The sequence below is a fragment of the Strix uralensis genome, chromosome 21 (assembly GCF_047716275.1).
Source record: "Strix uralensis isolate ZFMK-TIS-50842 chromosome 21, bStrUra1, whole genome shotgun sequence".
NCBI lineage: Eukaryota > Metazoa > Chordata > Aves > Strigiformes > Strigidae > Strix > Strix uralensis.
The window spans coordinates 10535167-10551875 of NC_133992.1; the positions used below are offsets into that span (position 1 = coordinate 10535167).

The 16709-nt window shown below is 53.7% G+C and overlaps 1 protein-coding gene across 7 annotated transcripts in view; it reads right to left on the bottom strand.

The window, feature by feature from the left end:
• KCNT1 (potassium sodium-activated channel subfamily T member 1) overlaps window positions 1-16709 on the bottom strand; it is an 89846-nt gene that overhangs the window by 29620 nt on the left and 43517 nt on the right. For 2 of the 7 annotated variants that reach the window (XM_074891292.1, XM_074891290.1), the window contains exon 2: window positions 6184-6225. The exons of the other annotated variants lie outside the window; for them this stretch is intronic. In XM_074891292.1, coding sequence (XP_074747393.1) covers window positions 6184-6225 — 42 coding nt within the window. The remainder of the gene's footprint in view (window positions 1-6183; window positions 6226-16709) is intronic. 7 annotated transcript variants of the gene reach the window in all.

Genomic DNA, 16709 nt, shown 5'->3' on the forward strand with positions numbered 1-16709 from the left:
AACACAGAGCTTCGTAAGCACAGCTTTCACATATGTTAAAATTAATTGTTTCCAAAGCCCGACTTGGCAAATAATTTATCTGTGTCAGGGCATAAATCAGCTGCCACTGCTCGCAACACTGCACACACAAGCTAATTGCTCCTTCTCCTTATTAAAAATGCCCAGGAAACACTAGGAACCGGCCTTCAGCTCTGTCGTGAGCGCTGGGCACCCCATTCATCAGAGTCCCTGAGGATTAAGCACATCGAGGAGAGGGAGACTTCAGGGAGCACGATTCCTCTCCCAGACATTCGCCTCCGTACCAAAGAAACAAACAGCAATATAAATCTCTGTCGCCAAACAGATGGTTTGCTGATCTATAGCGTTGCAGCCCACCTTGAGACTATGAATATAAACGCTGATGGATAAGAGAACGGAATGATTAGACGAGATCTAACTTTTTATGACAAAGTAGCCCGTGTATTCATCCGTCATAACGGCCTCAGGAACAAAAAACACTTGGAAAGCAACCAAGCAGGTCTCAGCGGGGGGAAGGGGGTGTTTATCACTGCAAAGAGACAAAGGAATGAAAGTGTGTAGAAAGAACAGGTTCCTGTGCAGACAACCTGGCCACACTGCTAACTGGGCTGAGCCCCTGGAGCTGTACTGGGGGCCACAGCCCCACCGAGCCCCAACACCCCCCCGGGGTGACCGTCCCAGAGGGCTTCTGTCTGGCGGAGGAGGGAGGGCAGAGCACGGGCTCAGCGTGATGGGGACCAGGGTGCTGCCGCAGCCCGACAGCCTGCTCCAGCACCGACACCCGCTCTGCAGGCGCCAAGTTAAGCCAACACCCCAGAGCCGACCCACAGCTGAACAAGTGACGGCTCTTACCAGGCATCAGCAACCATCCAAAAGTATCAAAGCTCCTACACCATTTCCAGCTGAGCGAAGGAGATGGTATCACCAAAAACATACCCTTTAATTTCGTTGTCAAGAGGTTAACTTTAAATAAAATATCAAACTAAACTCCAACTGCATTACCACCCCAAAACACACACCCCGACAGGCTCTGCCTTCACAGCAGCTCAGCCAAGCTGGTGCGTTCAAGCTGCCCCCTCCCCGCGGCCATGGCCAGGTATCCTGATGGCTGAGCATCCCTCTCGTCCGCCAGGCATCGCTCCCGCCAGGCAGTGTGGTGCCAGCCCAGCCTGGGCAGCACCGAGGGGCACGGGCAGGCAGCAGGCAGCATGCCATCCCCCCCACCTTGCCCCGGCTGAACCTCCCTGGGCCACGCAGATAATCATCACAGCACAAGTTTAGTTACAAGCCCTGTGCTTGGAAGTGTAATTACCACTATTATGCACTTCATAATGCCTGAGCAATTTCATTTTCTTTGCTCGGTTATTTATTGTACTTTACTAATCTAAGATTAGAGGCAATTTGTTCTAAGATGATGAACTCCTAAAAAAGACACAATAGTTTGTTCAGAAAAGTGCAGGATGCCAGACCAGGATGAGCACAGCCCAGCTCACCAGCATTAAAATAGACACCGAGGCGCACAGCCCTGGCTCCATACCTTCCCCAGAGAGCTGGGGACAAACACACTCCTCTTAAAGACAAGTAAACCACAAAACCCAGCAACTTACATGCAGTCCCACGCCAGGGCTCACCCACACAGGCAGCGCAGGCCGGGCGGGGGGGACAGAGACGTACCCCAAGCTGTGCGTCTCCAGGAGACTTACATGGGCAGGCGGGCGCAGGCAGGTCCCCTCCGGTCCCCGCGGCGTGTGACAGCCGCCAGGCACGGCCTGAAAACTGAGACAGCTCCAAACTCCACCAGCCAGCCAAGGGAGTGAGCTGCCACCCCCTGCGCTGGGATGCTGCCCAAAGCCTTCCTGCTGCCCTGCTGCTTTCCAAAGAAGGACTTAGGAGCCCAGGGAGCTTTTGCTCTACTTTACAATAGAGACTTCTTGCCACGAGAAGTGTATCTTCAAATAAATACGGCTCTTGAAAGACAAGAAAAAAAATCTCAGCATCTCTCTGCAGCTCCAGTCCTCGCTCTCACACTCTGGCTGGGTGGGAAATGCCATTCTTGTTCCAGGAAATTTCTCAAGAAACTTCCCCCATCATGTAGTGGGATGCAAACGAGACTCTTCAGAGATCTGAGGGGGGGGAGAACCAAAACAAAACCAAAATCTCTGCAATCTGGTGGCTGCCAACACCCACTTCTGCCAAGACAGTGTAGTCCTAGATGAGACCCCACTTCATCCCCCCGCTCTGGCTGAGCCCAGAGGTTGGCTCTGCATCCTCCTTGCAAAACCACATGGGTCAAATACACGACAAACGTGGCTGTGGCATACGAGAGCTGAAATCACACAAATGTGCTGGTGGCCCAGGTGGGCTCACTGGGGATGGGCTGGGGGTACCAGCTGTGGCCCCGGGCAGAGGAAGGTGAGGAGCACAGCTGGAAGAGCAGCTCTGCAACGCTGACGCTCTCAGCACCCTGCAGTGGATACTGTGCAAAGGGCAAGGTGCTGCTAAAGCCACCACAGCCGGGCTGCCGCAGGTCCCCTGCTTGGCCACCAGCCCGGCACAGAGAGCAGCCAGTGCCAGCTGGGCCCCGCGGGGCATCAGGGGAAGCTGAGCGGAGGCCAAAGTCCTTCCCAAATAAACCACTGAACCAGCCAGCTTGAGGCTCAGATACCTGCTGATGGGCAACCACATGAACTACCCAGGCTCATCTCCAGCAGTTGCCAGCCTTCCCGATTGCCTCCGGAGATGCTCTTTCCTTTTTTCCACTGTTTTCTTGATGGTAACGGGCACTTGGGTACAGAAGCTACAACGAGACGGATGACACCGAGCGAGCGTTGCGTACTGAACACCACCTCTGTGATCTACACGTTTGCCATCCTCCATCTATCCCAGGTGAGCGGAGGACAGGGGGCAGCTACAGCCCTCCCCACCAGCGCTCCCGGCTCGCCAAGCTGCTCCCAGCACACCGATTTGAGATGGAAAAGGGGAATAGCTGTATGGCTGCGTGTGTATAGAAAACCTGGGCGCCTGCCAAAGTAAGAAACAGGGAACAGGCTGCCCCCACGCTCAATAAGCAGTAATTGAACAATTACTCAAAGGAGGATGGTTGTGGGTTTCAACAAGGCTGTACCAGCTCGGCACCGGCGAGCGTGCAAGAAAACGGCTTCAAAACTGCGTGGGGCTGCACAGCTCGGGGGCGGCATCTCCTGCCGCAGCCCCGCCATCCCCTGTGTCCCCACCCCGTGCACCAGGCAGCCACGCAGGGACCAGCCCACAACAGGGGCTCTACGAAATCTGCACCGTGTCCCTCATCAGCCGGGGACATGCGTGGGTTCACCCCTCCTGCAGAGAAGCCGGGCAGGACTGATGCCATGCTGCCCGCCGGATGCGGCTGGACACCGAGTCACCCTCCCACAGAGCCGTGACGCGGCCAGGAGCTTTCCTCCTTCAATATCTCAGCTTCTCCAGGGGATTATCAAACACCCCCAAACACTTCTCGCTGCAGCAGCTTCTCCAATAAACCACTTGCCTCTTGACACTTTGGGGGGCAGAGCCCCCTCCTTGCCAACACTGCCAACTCGCAGAGGGAAGGGGAGAGGGAAGACGTGTCTCAGGACAAAGAGCTCGGACCAGGAGGGCAGCTTTCAGCACCTGGGAGGTACGTGAGAACACTTGGGAGACCAGGGGGAAAGTCTTCATGGTTCAAAAGGCCAAGTATTGCAAACAGGGGAAGTCTGCCCATTTTCTACGAATCGCTCTTGTCCCCCATCCCTTAGTAGGGGCAATACTGAAGCCACTTCCTGCCTCATTCTGCAGAGTCCCAGACGATCCCCATGGATCGCAGCAGCACCCAGCCCCGAGGGGCTCAGCAGGTCTCACATTGGCCTCTCACAGGCACTGTCACAGCCACATTGGCCTCTCTCAGGCACTATCGCAGCCACCGTGGCACCGTCACAGCCACCATGGCACTGTCATGCCACCGTGGCACCGTCGCGACCCTGCGGGAAGGCGTCTGCTCCCGCTGGCTCCAGCCCCTTGGCCAGGCTGCCTGGGGGGCCCCGCCAGACGGCTGGAGCACTCCGAGTCGCAGCTCACACAGCGCCAGGAATGACTTTGCTGAGCTGCTCGGGCTCTGGGCAGAGCACCTGCCGAGGCACATCATGATTTGCAAAATTGAGTCCCACACCAATAGACACGCTGCACTGGGAACCAGGATGCTGTGGCACACATGGCCCCAGGACCAGCTCAGAAACTTGTTTCTTCAAGATTTCATGCATTTACCATGGGAATAAATTGGAAAAGAAGCATCTCCTGTTTTATTATGGAGTGTGATTTTTGCCCAAAGAAAGGAGTGATATTGCCAACCACTCTGCAGCAAATTAAACACAGCTGGATGCAGGTAATGTCGTCCTGGCTCCAGCAGTAACATTGCAATTGTATTTTGGGGGGATGAAAAGGAAGCTCCAAGCAGCCGCTTCTGGAAAAACTGCCCAAGACTAAGGTTGACTTCAAAGGCCAGTCCTCATGGCCACTCATCCTGCACCAGCAGATGAATGATGCCCTAAACTCATCCGCGCAACCCTCCTGTGTCAGCGGGACAACGGCCAGGCAGGACGCACCGCACCGAGGGCACAAGGGCTCCGCTGAGCCGGGACACAGGCGTCAGCCAGCCCTGACACACACTGCACGAAGGGCTTCACAAATCTGTCCTGATAAAAAAGAAATCTGCTGCTGGCCTTCTTTTTCCTGCCTTTTTTTTTTTTTTTTTTTTAGGGAGGACATTGCAATGGAAATGGGATTTTTATCAATTCCTCGTTCCCTGAAGGCAGCTCTAATCCCTCTCCAACTGTATTTAGCAGCTGCAGAGCTAATTTTCAGGCACCAAACAAAGCACTGGAGGCAGCAGGGATGCACTCAGGGCTTGGAGTTGAAGACCTCTCCATGCAAGTGCCCTCAGTACCAAAGAGCAAGGGGCAGTAATGCTTGAAAAAACCACGAGTTTGGCTCTGGGGTGAAGCAGGACATGTTGCTTCATCCCAGGGCTGCTCTGGTGGCTCCCCAACTGGGAGCCCCAGCTCAGGGCCATTCCTGGGGGACAGTACGGCCCTGGATATTGGCACATGTGCGCCGTGGGAAGGTGACACAGGGTGAGCATGGCCAGGAGGAGCCAGGGGAGCACCAAGGGGCTTCATGCTGTGCCCAGGTGCAAGCCCACCAACATGCCTGCGGCAAGCACGGGAGCGGGCCCTGGCCCACAGCCTGCTCGCCAAGCTGGGTGCTGAGCCAGGGAGGATGAGGAGCCCCTGCCAGCAAGGATGGGCTATGTGGGGGCTGATCCAGGCTCTCACTCAGCACTGGCCGAGGACACACGTCCCCAACCATGGGCCCTGGGCAAGGACACACTCATCCCCCAAGTCATCTTCCCGCTGCATCTCCCATCCAAGGTCTCAGCAGCCTCGCGGATGCACGGAGCAGCCCCAGCCCTGGCCCCACGCTGCTCGCAGCCAGGCAGTGGCACCACTTGCTCTTAATAAAATAGTAATAATAGAAAAGATTAAAACCCAGGAAGCGAAGAAGCAACGGAATAACACGCTGTGTTTTGTTTGGCTTATTTGTTTTGCAACATTAGAGATTGACGCTCATGAGTCGGCTCCTGTAATTGCTTCTGCTGATGAATCTGGATTGTTTAATTAGAGTCTGCGCATGGAGCTCATCGCTAATGGGTAATCGCCAATTTGCTGCAAGGGTATCACTTCTTCCCCAAGAAAGTTCTCTGTCTCTGAGCGCAGCTACCCCTCCCCATGGTGGGACTCATTGCCCTTTCAGAAGGGTTTGCTGGCCCTGTACAGAACTCCTTAGTGCCAAGAGCAGTAAAGGACCAACCTCGTCCTTATCGGCTGCCTTAAAAGCAGAATAATCTATCACTAATTTAAAGTCAAGGCTAACCACTCCTCTTGGCAGCAGGTATTGCCCAAAATACTTGGCTCACGAGACACCACGCACACACGCATCGCACAAACACCCCCAACTGCAAGAGGTTTTTGCTCTCTGGAGAACGCAGTTGGCTTTTCCCCGGTGGAAGAGTGATGGTCCCCGGGGCCGGCGGTGCCACAGCGGCCCTCGCCCCCTCCCCGCAGTGCCGGCGCAGGGAAAGGCATGCGGTGCACTTACTGCGAGAAGGAGGAATCCACGCTGAAGTCCTCGGCGTGAGGCCTACAGAGCGAGAGCATCACAGGAGGTGAGGGAAACGTACAGCTGCCAGGCAGAAACCAGAGCGACAGCCGGAGCCGTGCCACGGGGAACACCAACACCGGAGGGACAAGCGACCGCCCGAGGGCTCGGCAGGGGGCTGCGTCGTGCCGGGGATGTGTCCCTGCTGAGGTCCCCAGGGTGGGGACGCTGGGGACACAGTGATGGTCTGGTGGCTTTGCCAGTGTATGGCCCCTTTAAGGACTCAGCTCCATGGATAAAAACATTTTTTAATGCTTTTTTTATTTGTTTTTTTAATGACTCTCACAAACTGCATCACTGCTCTGTCTCAAATCAGTGTCACGCTTTCTGCGAAGAAATTAGATTTTGAAAGATGCTGGTTGGGGTGTTTTTAGGAACCTAATACTGCATTTCTCCTACACACACCTTCACAGAGCTGATTTTACAGACACAGGTGATGACCAGAGAAAGGAAAATGGAATAAAATAAAAGAACAGAAAGGAACAATGAGGGTAACACGGGGGATCACGGCAGGGGGAAAAAGAAGAACACAGAGATGTACAAGAGCGGGTGGGAGGCAAAGGGACTGTGCTCGTGTACTGTACATCTCACAGACAGACAGAGAGACAGACAGCAGCACAGTGCTATGAAACAAAGCAATTGGAGCTGAAAAAAAAATAAATTCCCTTTGCAAAAACAACACTCTCTTCAAGACGTATCCATCACTGGGGATGGCCACAGGTCCCTATCACCTGAGCTGGAGCCCTTCCCTGCCTCCCGGTGTCCAGAAGTGCCCCCTTTCCTGTCCTTATTTAACATGAGTCAGGGCAATCGAGACATATAACCAGAGCAAAGGGGGCAGTTGCAGCTCATAAAGGTTTTTCTTTTATTTTGCTTTGTGCTTTATGAGTCCACAGCACTCCAGCATAGTTCAAACTAAATAAAGGCAATAAACTCACATTTCAATTAAAATGTGAGTCCAAAGGAAAGATAATTCATCCCTCAGCTACAAGGCACACAGAGCAGCCTCCTGAGACATTATTTAGTTTGCTGCTACTCTTCTTTTATTATCTGTGCGAAGGCTGCAGGGAGGAGCCCATCGCCCCATCGCCGAAACGCCTGCAGCGAGCACAGGCTGTGCCCACCAGAGCCAACATCCTGGGTGACAATGACAGTGACATCCCCCCGCATCAGACCCAGGACACTTGCAGGAGCTGTTTAACTTGGGAGAGATGCTCAAGTCAGGGGCTCCCACCTCCCGCTCTGCAGGCTCAGCCCTGGCTAAGCCTCCGCCACCGCTCCTGGCCCCAAGGAGCCCACGGAGGCTCCCACAGGCACCCAGCACCCCCAGCCTGGCTTTGTGCCCCTGTGACCGCACACCCAGCCTGGCCCAGAAAAAAATCTGCTTGCGAAAAGAAAGCCGTTGACCTGCCATCTTCCCCTGCTCATTTTCAATTTGCTGGTGCGATGATCACAGAGCAGTAAGTCAGTTCACACCCAAGTGGTCTCTTGTGCCACCCCTCCCAGCAATAACAAGCCCCAGGGTGGGTCTATCAGCTGCACTGTCCCTCAGAGCAGCCCTGGCATTTATTAATGACAAACAACCCAGAGTTTCTCCAGCTGCAAACCAGAGGCAAGCGCAGCCCCAGGGAAGGAGCCCTGCCAGCTCAGCCTCCCTCCTGCCAGATTGGATTATCCCACATTAGCAGCAGGGGCTGTTCAAGCCCCTCCACTCGCCTTTGGTTTTGCACAGGAGCCTTTTATGCCTCGCAGAGATGTTTATGGGAAAGAAACAGCAAAAGATTTGGCTTTCTCCTAATATACTGCCAGCTGGCAACCAGGAAGACTGTACGAACAGGAGCTTATTTCAGCTGCAGATCCCCAAGGCAGAAGAACACTCCTGGAAACCAAACAGCAATGGCACATTTAATCACACAGCTCAATGGGGTCCTGCAGACCCCGGAGGTCTGGTGTCACCGTGGGTCCTGGAGCATTGGGACGAGCCAGCGTGATTCCCAGGACACCTTCCCCGGGACAGGCAAGCCATGGGCTCATGAGGCGAATAAACATCTCGCTCACAAAAAGGCACCATAAATAAAAGGGACTCCAAAGTGATGGACAGACCATAAACCTCCTCAGCAGCGGTTCTGGCCACTCTATGCTCTGGTTAAAGCACACGCGATAAAATAGTAACAAAAAAAGTGCTTTGGGCTTCCAAATGAATGAACTGCTTTGTGCCGGTCACAGGGGAAGAAGCGACCCTGAGATGTCACACTGAAACTCCATCTTCCCACCAGGCACCCAAATTCTCATGAACAGTCTAATTGCTGAGAAAATATGGAAAATTCTTTAAGAAAACTAAAAATCACTCCAATTCTCATCTGAAAAACAGTTGTTTCCCAGATCCTCAAAACTTTTTAGAAGTGCAAGCCCCTCTGAGTGGAGCCGCTCTGGGGGGGCTGCACAAGCATTCTCCCTTTGCTGCTCCTCACAAACCCCACCCCAGCCTTTGTGGACTTGTCTGCAGTGCCACTTACCCGACAATTAATGCAGGTTACCTGCTAGAGGGGACTAGCATGAGCCCTTTTGTGCTCAGTCTCACTTGAAAGGAAAGAGTAGATTTACAATATACAGGATAAAAGCCATTTAACTGAGTCAGAAAGGCTACACTGGCTTTTAATGTGTTTTAGATAATCTACTTTAAATTCACTTTTTTATTTCATCCAGATCTGCCTCCCTGAGTATCCCTGTGCAGACAAACCTCATGTCATCTCATCTCATCTCATTCCTATCACAAAAGGTAACTAGATACAGGCAGCGAGCCCGACCTTCGCTCCCCTCCTGAGTCCGGGGTCTGGGAGAGAAGTGCCCGGAGAGGGAAAGCTGAGGCCCCTCGTCTGGGCCCTGCAAACCCTTAAACCACGACACCGATCTCCCAGCTGGCACAAGCAGCATCTCCCGGGGAGAGGGGCAGAGCAGGGAAGGATGAGAGAAAGGAGAGGAGCGGAGAGGGAAGAAACTTTGCTGCTACAGAGACAGGTCTGGCATCGTGTTTCAAACTGCAGCCCCTTACAAAATGGAAAGGTTTTATTAGAAGGTGAAGAGACAATGGCGTATTTATTATTAGAACAAAAGCCACTCATAAACCTTGCTTATGTACCGGAGAGAGCAATCACCTGCCCACCCACGCTGTGCGGCAGCTCCTCGCCTGAGCAGACACCTTGTCACCCCCTCCTGCCTCCTTGGCTCCAGTTCCAGCTCCAGCACACCCCAGTAAAGCCAGTTCTCATCCCTTGAGCTGGGCAGGGGTGCGGGCAGCACCCCCCGGGCCCCGCTCCCCCAAGGATTCGGGCTGCAGACCCAGGCCCCTTCGCCCCGCGGAGGGGAAGGCAGCCCCAGCTCTCCTCCCAGCTCTGCCAGGGCGCTGCGGGATCTGGGTGGCATTTAGCTCATCTGTTTCATGCAGATACTTTGTGGCTAAATACTTTCCCTGTGTTTAAAGTGGTTGAAGATGCTCAGATGGAGGAGAGAGCAGCAAAGCATGGCAGCAGCTCAGCTGAGCTCACAGAGAGATCCACTCCCTCCCAGCAAACTCCCTGCCAGCTCCACGCCATCGCCGCTGTCTCCTGATTTTTCTGGGAGGTATTTTGGTAAATGAAGGGTATTAAAAATTCACTTCTGGTCGTGCAGTTCCTATTCAATTTACAGCCATCATTTCCAAGCAAAAAAAAAATAAATAAAAGCATGCCTTGACTTAAAGCCCCTGGGAGTTACAAAGACACAAGTAATGACCTGCCAACACCACACTCGGCTTCAGGCTGCTTAATAACCACTTGCAAGGCTCAGAGGCGTTTCGAGACCAGCGTTTCGACTCCGTCTCAGAGCCGGAGGAGAGAGCTGTCAGATTTAGTGCCCTTTAGCCCCCGGTCTTGAAATGCCTCCAAGACAGGAGCAAGGCAGGGCGTTTAAGATGAACCAAGCAAAGTAACTGCTTGGGAAGGCTTCCTGGAGTGGTGTTCATCCTCTAAGACATGAGATGCACCATGGTTCCTACCATATTGACAGTGAGAAACTCATCCCCAAAAATAGCCTGATGTGAGAAGGACAGATGGGAGGAGACGAAAAAAGAAAGTAAAGAGGGGGAGAAGGAACGAGCAAGAGGAAAGGGAGAGGAAGATGCACGCGTCCTGCTTGCAAACACGTGTGAGAGGGGAGAGCTTGCTCAGCACCAAGGAAGGGCAGCCCACCTCCCCGGCTGCGGGATGGAGCAGGGGTGACCCCTGGGAAGGGTCTCCAGCCCCCAGCACCCCTGTTCCGTAGGAAGCTCAGTAAGCTGGGCTGGTGGTCACTCAGAAAAGCCACTGACGGCTCCAGGCACGTGCTGACAGCTGCTCGATGGCTGGAGAAGCGCCACACGAACAAACCCTCCCGCCACCAGCAGCAAAGCATGCAGTGCAGGCAGGCAGGCAGCACACCGGCAGCGTGAGCACAGCTGCCTCCTCCCCACTCAGCGCCACTTTGAGGGGCTCTTGTTTAATCACAGAGGTAGCTTTTTCTCGGCGTTCCTCTGCAAAACCTACATCGAAATTAAAAGATGTAAAGTTTAGGAACAAACGAGGCATGGTGCCAAAAACGCAGCACTGCCCGCTGCAGCTGGACGAGCCGTTCCCAGCCCAATGCCCGGCAGCTCCTGGCGCTGCCTGCAGTTACCTTCCAGAAAGTCTTGGCTCTCCCAGAGGGGTGGGCGCTGCCAAGGCTGGGCACTGGGCTCTTGACCACTGGGCAAAAAGTCCCAACAGATGCTGAGGCGGCTCTAATGAGCTCCTCCCTGCCTTTCCTAACGAGCCAAACGAGTCCCTGCAGTCCCGTCAAGAGGCTGAGCCTTGTGGAAGAAGGACTGTGCACGAGCTTGGAGGTGGGCGGCGAGACCCCGCTCCACTGCAGTCCCGCACGACCCCGACAGCCGAGCTGGCAGCGCCAGCAGCTTGTGCCCACTCAGAGGGACGGCCACGGCTGGCACCCCGCTCTCACCGAGGCAGGGAAGCCTCTGCCAGAGGAGGAGGAGGAGGAATGTGCTAATCCCCATGCCCTGATGGGACCTGAGGGGAGTGAGGGACCTCAAATAAACAGAGCAAAAGCCCAAGTGCGCGTTTTGAGTGAAGGCATCCTTAGGTTAGGTGCCTCGTCTGCATGTCAGCACTTATCTAGGGCACCAAGATTTTCAGCGGCGCTGGCGTCTCACCAGCAGCCGTGGGAGGAGCACTCGGCGCTTCCAAAACTCAGCCTGTTCCCCTCAGGTGCCCGGCTGCAGCGCTGCCAGCTTGGGAGTCAGCATCGCCCCGTGCCCAGGGGGGGTGCAAACGCTTTCTGCCAGAGTGTGCCTGGGGACAGGGATTTGAGGGACAGGGACCACAAACATGGGATCAGCCACCAAAACACATCCAAAACCTGCAGGAGGGAGCTCAGAGCTGAGTCCTGGCTGGGACACGGTGATGTGGGTCTTGTCCCCACACAAAGGTACAAAACGGGGAGGATGAGCAGAGCTTGGGGGCCATTCCAGCACAGCTCTGGGATGAGCACAAGACACAGCCAGGCTCAAGCCCCCACGCCACAGCCCGGGATGCAGTGGCTGGCTGTGTTTACCAACGGCTCTCTTTAGTGCGAAGGATGCCAGCTGTCAGCTCGCTGTGCTGGCGGCCTGGATCCGGGATCGTTTCCTGTTCATCAGGATCAAGCAGCGCGTTTGCGTGTTGCCCTTCTAACGGAGTTCAGCAATTGAGCACCCTGTGTTTTGCAGTGGTCCTACGTGAAAACACGCTCAGCATCACGCAGCAATGCCTGCTGCTACATGGGAAGGAAATGACCAGATTAAATGGTGTGTGAGTGGTGCCACCCCCCGCCACAGAGCCGTACGGTGGTGCCTGGAAGAACAACCAAAGGAAACTACACCCAAGGCTGCGAGGAGAGGTGATGCTCAGCAGGCACCTTCCCACGGGGACGCTGGGCATGGACCTGCAGGCGGGCTGGGCAGTGGGACCCCAGCTCCGAAACTCACCGGCAGTTTGGTTCCTCCTGGGGGAAGGCTCCAAGGTGCCGTGCTCCAGCCTGAGCAACCATCGAAGAGCATCAACACCCTGTCAGCAAACAGCCGCACGGCACAGCCAACCCTGAGTGCACTCGGCGCCCTCTGTACCTACCCACTGCCAGAAATACGTCCCCACGGTGGGCTGCCCAGCCCAGCCAGAGGAGAAGCAGATCAAGGCCAAAGCACTTTGTAAGTGAAACCCTCTGGAGCTCCCAGGCTCTACTTCAGGGTTTCTCCATGAAGGCTGCCACAGGGACCCTGCCTGCAGCGATGCCAGTTCCTGCCTGCCCCAGGGACACGCAGCAGCGCTGCCTTCACAAAGCGACACAGACGGTCCCAGCTCAGAGAGGAGAAGTGCAGGGGGTAGGTCTGGCACAGATGCAGAAATCCTCCCATAACCAAACCATCCCGATACCCCCCAGCCTCAGCATTACCCAAATTTCTGATATAAACCCTCAGCTGGCAGCCAAGAGAGTAAGAGCAGAAGAATTGAGGCTGGACTGTGCGTGTTGGCAGGGCAGGGGTGGGCAAACCCTGCTCAGGGAAGCCCCTGGCACAGCATTTCTCCTGCACAAAACCACCTCACCAAAAGCTGAAGTGGCAAACCAGCATATGCTGTTCACTGAAGACAGAGATACATCTCCAAAAGCTTTGTTGGAAAAAGCTTTTGTAAAAGAAATGTTAAAAAAAAAAAAAAAAAATTAGCTGTTGACTTATTTTCCTCCAGGAGGGGATTCAGCAACACAGCACAGCAAAGGCTCGACAGCAGCAGGAATTGCACCCAGGCACTTGCTGCTCTGACCTGCTACAGAGATCATCACTGGGAAACCTGGCTGCAAGGACAGACTGGTTGTAATGGTTTCAATGGCCAGACTGGACCTTCCTGCTGGTCTGCTTGTGCGCGAGTGTCAGGCGATAAAAACACATTTAGCGAGACCTGTTTGCTAACACCTGGCTGCCCCTTGGGGGAACAAACATCCGTTGGTCAGAAATTACATTTTCAGGCACATTTGGGTGACTTCCTCACTCTCCAAAGTGCGTTACCTCCAAGAAACATTGCACTGAACTCGCCCTAGCAGAGTGCTGCTATTTCTCACTGAGCAGACTCCAGCCACCTTGTTGACTGTAACATGGCTGAGGCAAAGTCCCATTTATTCCTGCCAAAAATATCTCGAACCGAGAGACGAGGCAAGGCTGTGGGAGGTGGGGCTGTGCAGCCCGAAGGAGAGAAAGGAAGGATCTAATTGCTGCCCTCGGCTACCTGACGGGTGAGGTGTAGTCAGCCTCCTCTCAGATGCACACAGTAAAAGCACAAGAGGGAACAGGTACAAGATGCAAAGGAAAAATTATTTGTCCTGAGAATGATCAAGCCCTGAACCAGGCACCCAGAAAAGCTGAGAAATCTCCAACATGGGAGATGTTCAAAACTCAGCAGGACTGGTCCTGAGCCAGCTGAGACAACTTTAAAGTTAGTCCAGCTTTGAGAAGGGCTTGGACCAGAGCCCTCCAGAGGTCCTCTCCAACCTCGACTCTTCTGCAATGCTGATTTTCTTCCCCAAACCCCAGCAGTTCAGATTTCAGCTATCGGCAGCTCAGCGAACACAACTCAAAGAGGCAAGGGTGGAAATGTGGGGCAGGGAGGGGACACACAGCACTGCCAGCCTCTGGCCCTCCCCAGGCAGAGCTTCAAAACCAGATACCTTAAGAGTATGTTTGCAATCCATTAAGAGTAAGTGTGCCCCAGGACAGGTAGTGGTCAGAGCTTCCCCTACTTCCAGCAGAGCTGCATAAACAGGACATGATTATCTTGTAAAAATGTTTGTTTGTGTTTTAAACCCACACCTCCGGTATTACAGAGATCACCAGCCCATGAAATGGGATCCAAACACAGATATTTACATGTCCTCATGCCTGCCAGCAGCTTCCTCCCAAACACAGAGCTGCTCGACGGAGAGCACAGCGCTTTTCTGTGACTTTGTCCCCTATCACACCTTCCTCTTTCAGATTCTACCCCAACACAAGCCATTCGGGACCAACATGCCTCAGGAAAAGACCAGCTCCTAGGGGAAAAGATGCAACATTTCATGGCTTGCTCCAGCCGCACGATTGCTTCGTGCCAGGAGAGTTTCAGTGCCCAGGCGGCAGGTCTGGCAGCAGAGCCTGCCCTCCCCAGCGTGGCCTGGAGGCTGCTCTGCTCCCATCCCCTTCTCAGAGCAGTTCCTGACATAGCTTGAAGCATCTTCAGCGGGAGCTACTTCCACACAAGCATCCTGGGCTGGTCCCTGAACTCCCCTTTTGCCTCCAGGTGTGGAATAATACATGGCTGTGGAGTGGCTTCTCTTCAGATGAACTCAAATCCTTCCCTCCTGTTTTGACTGAGAACCCCTAAAAGCTTTGAGATGCTGCAATGACTAAGAGACAGAGTAAGGAGGTAAATAAAGTAGGTGAGAATAAACTTCACTGGCTTCATTCGTCTGGAGGATTCATTTACATCCCTGAGAACATCCTGTAACACGGCATCTTCCACCATCACCTGGCAATTCCACTCCCAACTCCCAGTGACAATTGTCACTGCTAACTTGATAACGCTGCTTGTGTCTGGCTTTGGAGGAGACAAAGCATCTCAAACATGCTATTCATCATTTCCAAAGCAATCTCCCTGCCTTTGTGTCTTGCACATGCAGTGAAAGAGAAGTGCACGAATCTCAGTCTTAATTGCCAACTCAGTTGTCGAGAAGCAGCGCACAAAGAAGGAAAGCCCGGCAGCCGGGAATTGAGACACTGCAAGCAGCGGCTCGCAGGGCTCGGCCCGCTGCCAGAGGAGTGTAAAAGTGTTGCCATCAACTTCTCTACCTCTTGGCAGCATCAGTTCCTTACAACAAGACTGCAGCAAAACACTTGAAATTCCACTGAAACCCAGGGAATTGGGTTCTTTTATAAAGCCCTGAAGCACCCTGGTGTGCTCTGCACACTTGGCCTTCTGGCAAGCATCCACTAAAACACTGTAGCTGTGTGATTTTTGGAATTGCTGCCCCCCCAGATCCAATGATGTCTTGCAGCACCCCTCCTTTGTGCCATGCTCCCCCCAAGAGACAAGGAGGGTCAGCTCTGGGAGGAAGGTTTGGCTCCCTGGTCCTGGACAGGAATTCACCAAGCCCCTGAGCGCAGGAGAGGAGGAGAAGCCCCTCTGGGGTCTTTAAGCACAACTGATGAGCGGTGGCTGCGATGAGTTTGTACGAGTGCTGCGGTTGCAAGGAGGAGTCTTTTTCTAGCCCCAGTGCCTCTGGACATGAACATCCTGGCACTGCTCTGAGGGGTACATCAACAGTACCTGAAAGGGCAAAGGGAAGGAAGCAAGTTCCCTCCAACAGCTTCGCCAACAGTAGCGTTCAGGACATGCCTTCAGAGATGTAGGTACCCCCAGAACAGGTCAACCTTTGATATCTCTTTGAAGCAATGAAAGCACGACATGAAAAAAGAGTGAAGGCAGCCTGATGGACACTGAGGGCAGATACACATTGCTTGTCACAACATGCCAAGACCACACAAGCTTCAGGGATTTAGTTCCAATGCAGCCACATGATGCCCATTTGCAGCTTTCCACATGTGTAAGCCCTCACCTCACAAAGTCCAAAGACAATGACCCACAAGATCCAAGTGTTGGCTCACTAGAGAACCGGCATCGGTGCCATCTGGAGAGTTGACATACCACCCCTCAGGCTGAGACATGCACTCTCAGTTCCACAAGTACGCCAGGACTCTGCCTCCCAGACCTGGAGACCAAAGCATGTGCCCGGTGCAGCTTGGCACCAGGGGAATGACCACGCCGATGCCGCTGTCTTGCTCCTGCAACACACACCTCCCTCCTCGGCTTCCCCGGCGGGGACCACATCGGCTAATCCTGGCTTGTTCCCGTCTTCCCCCAGCCCACCAGTGAGATACACCAAGACACTGAAGCTGAGGTGGTTCATTCCTTCCAATCTAAAGCCAAGCAAGTAAAATTCCCCATGAGCAGAAGCTTCCTTACAGTGCTAATTTGCACTGGAAACTGGAGCTAGAAGCAGCACCAAATTACATCCTAGAAGATATACAGTACACAATCACAGGTGAGGCAATTTTTGCCAAGAGGGAAGACAGCATGGATGGGCTGAAAGGCTGAATAGATGGGGGGAAAAAAAAAAAAGAAACAGAAAATGGAATGGACAGAACAAGAACTGAATTACTGACATATGCATCCTCATCGTAACTAGGGGACCTGGCTTCTTCTGAAACACTGTAATTCAAGTGCAATGTAAAGCATTTTTATCCTCCTGAAGACCAGCTCATTTCTTTCTGTACACATCAGCTGTGTGCTTGCAGAAAGAGGCTGCAGCATTATGTATGGTAGCTTTTTTTTTTTTTT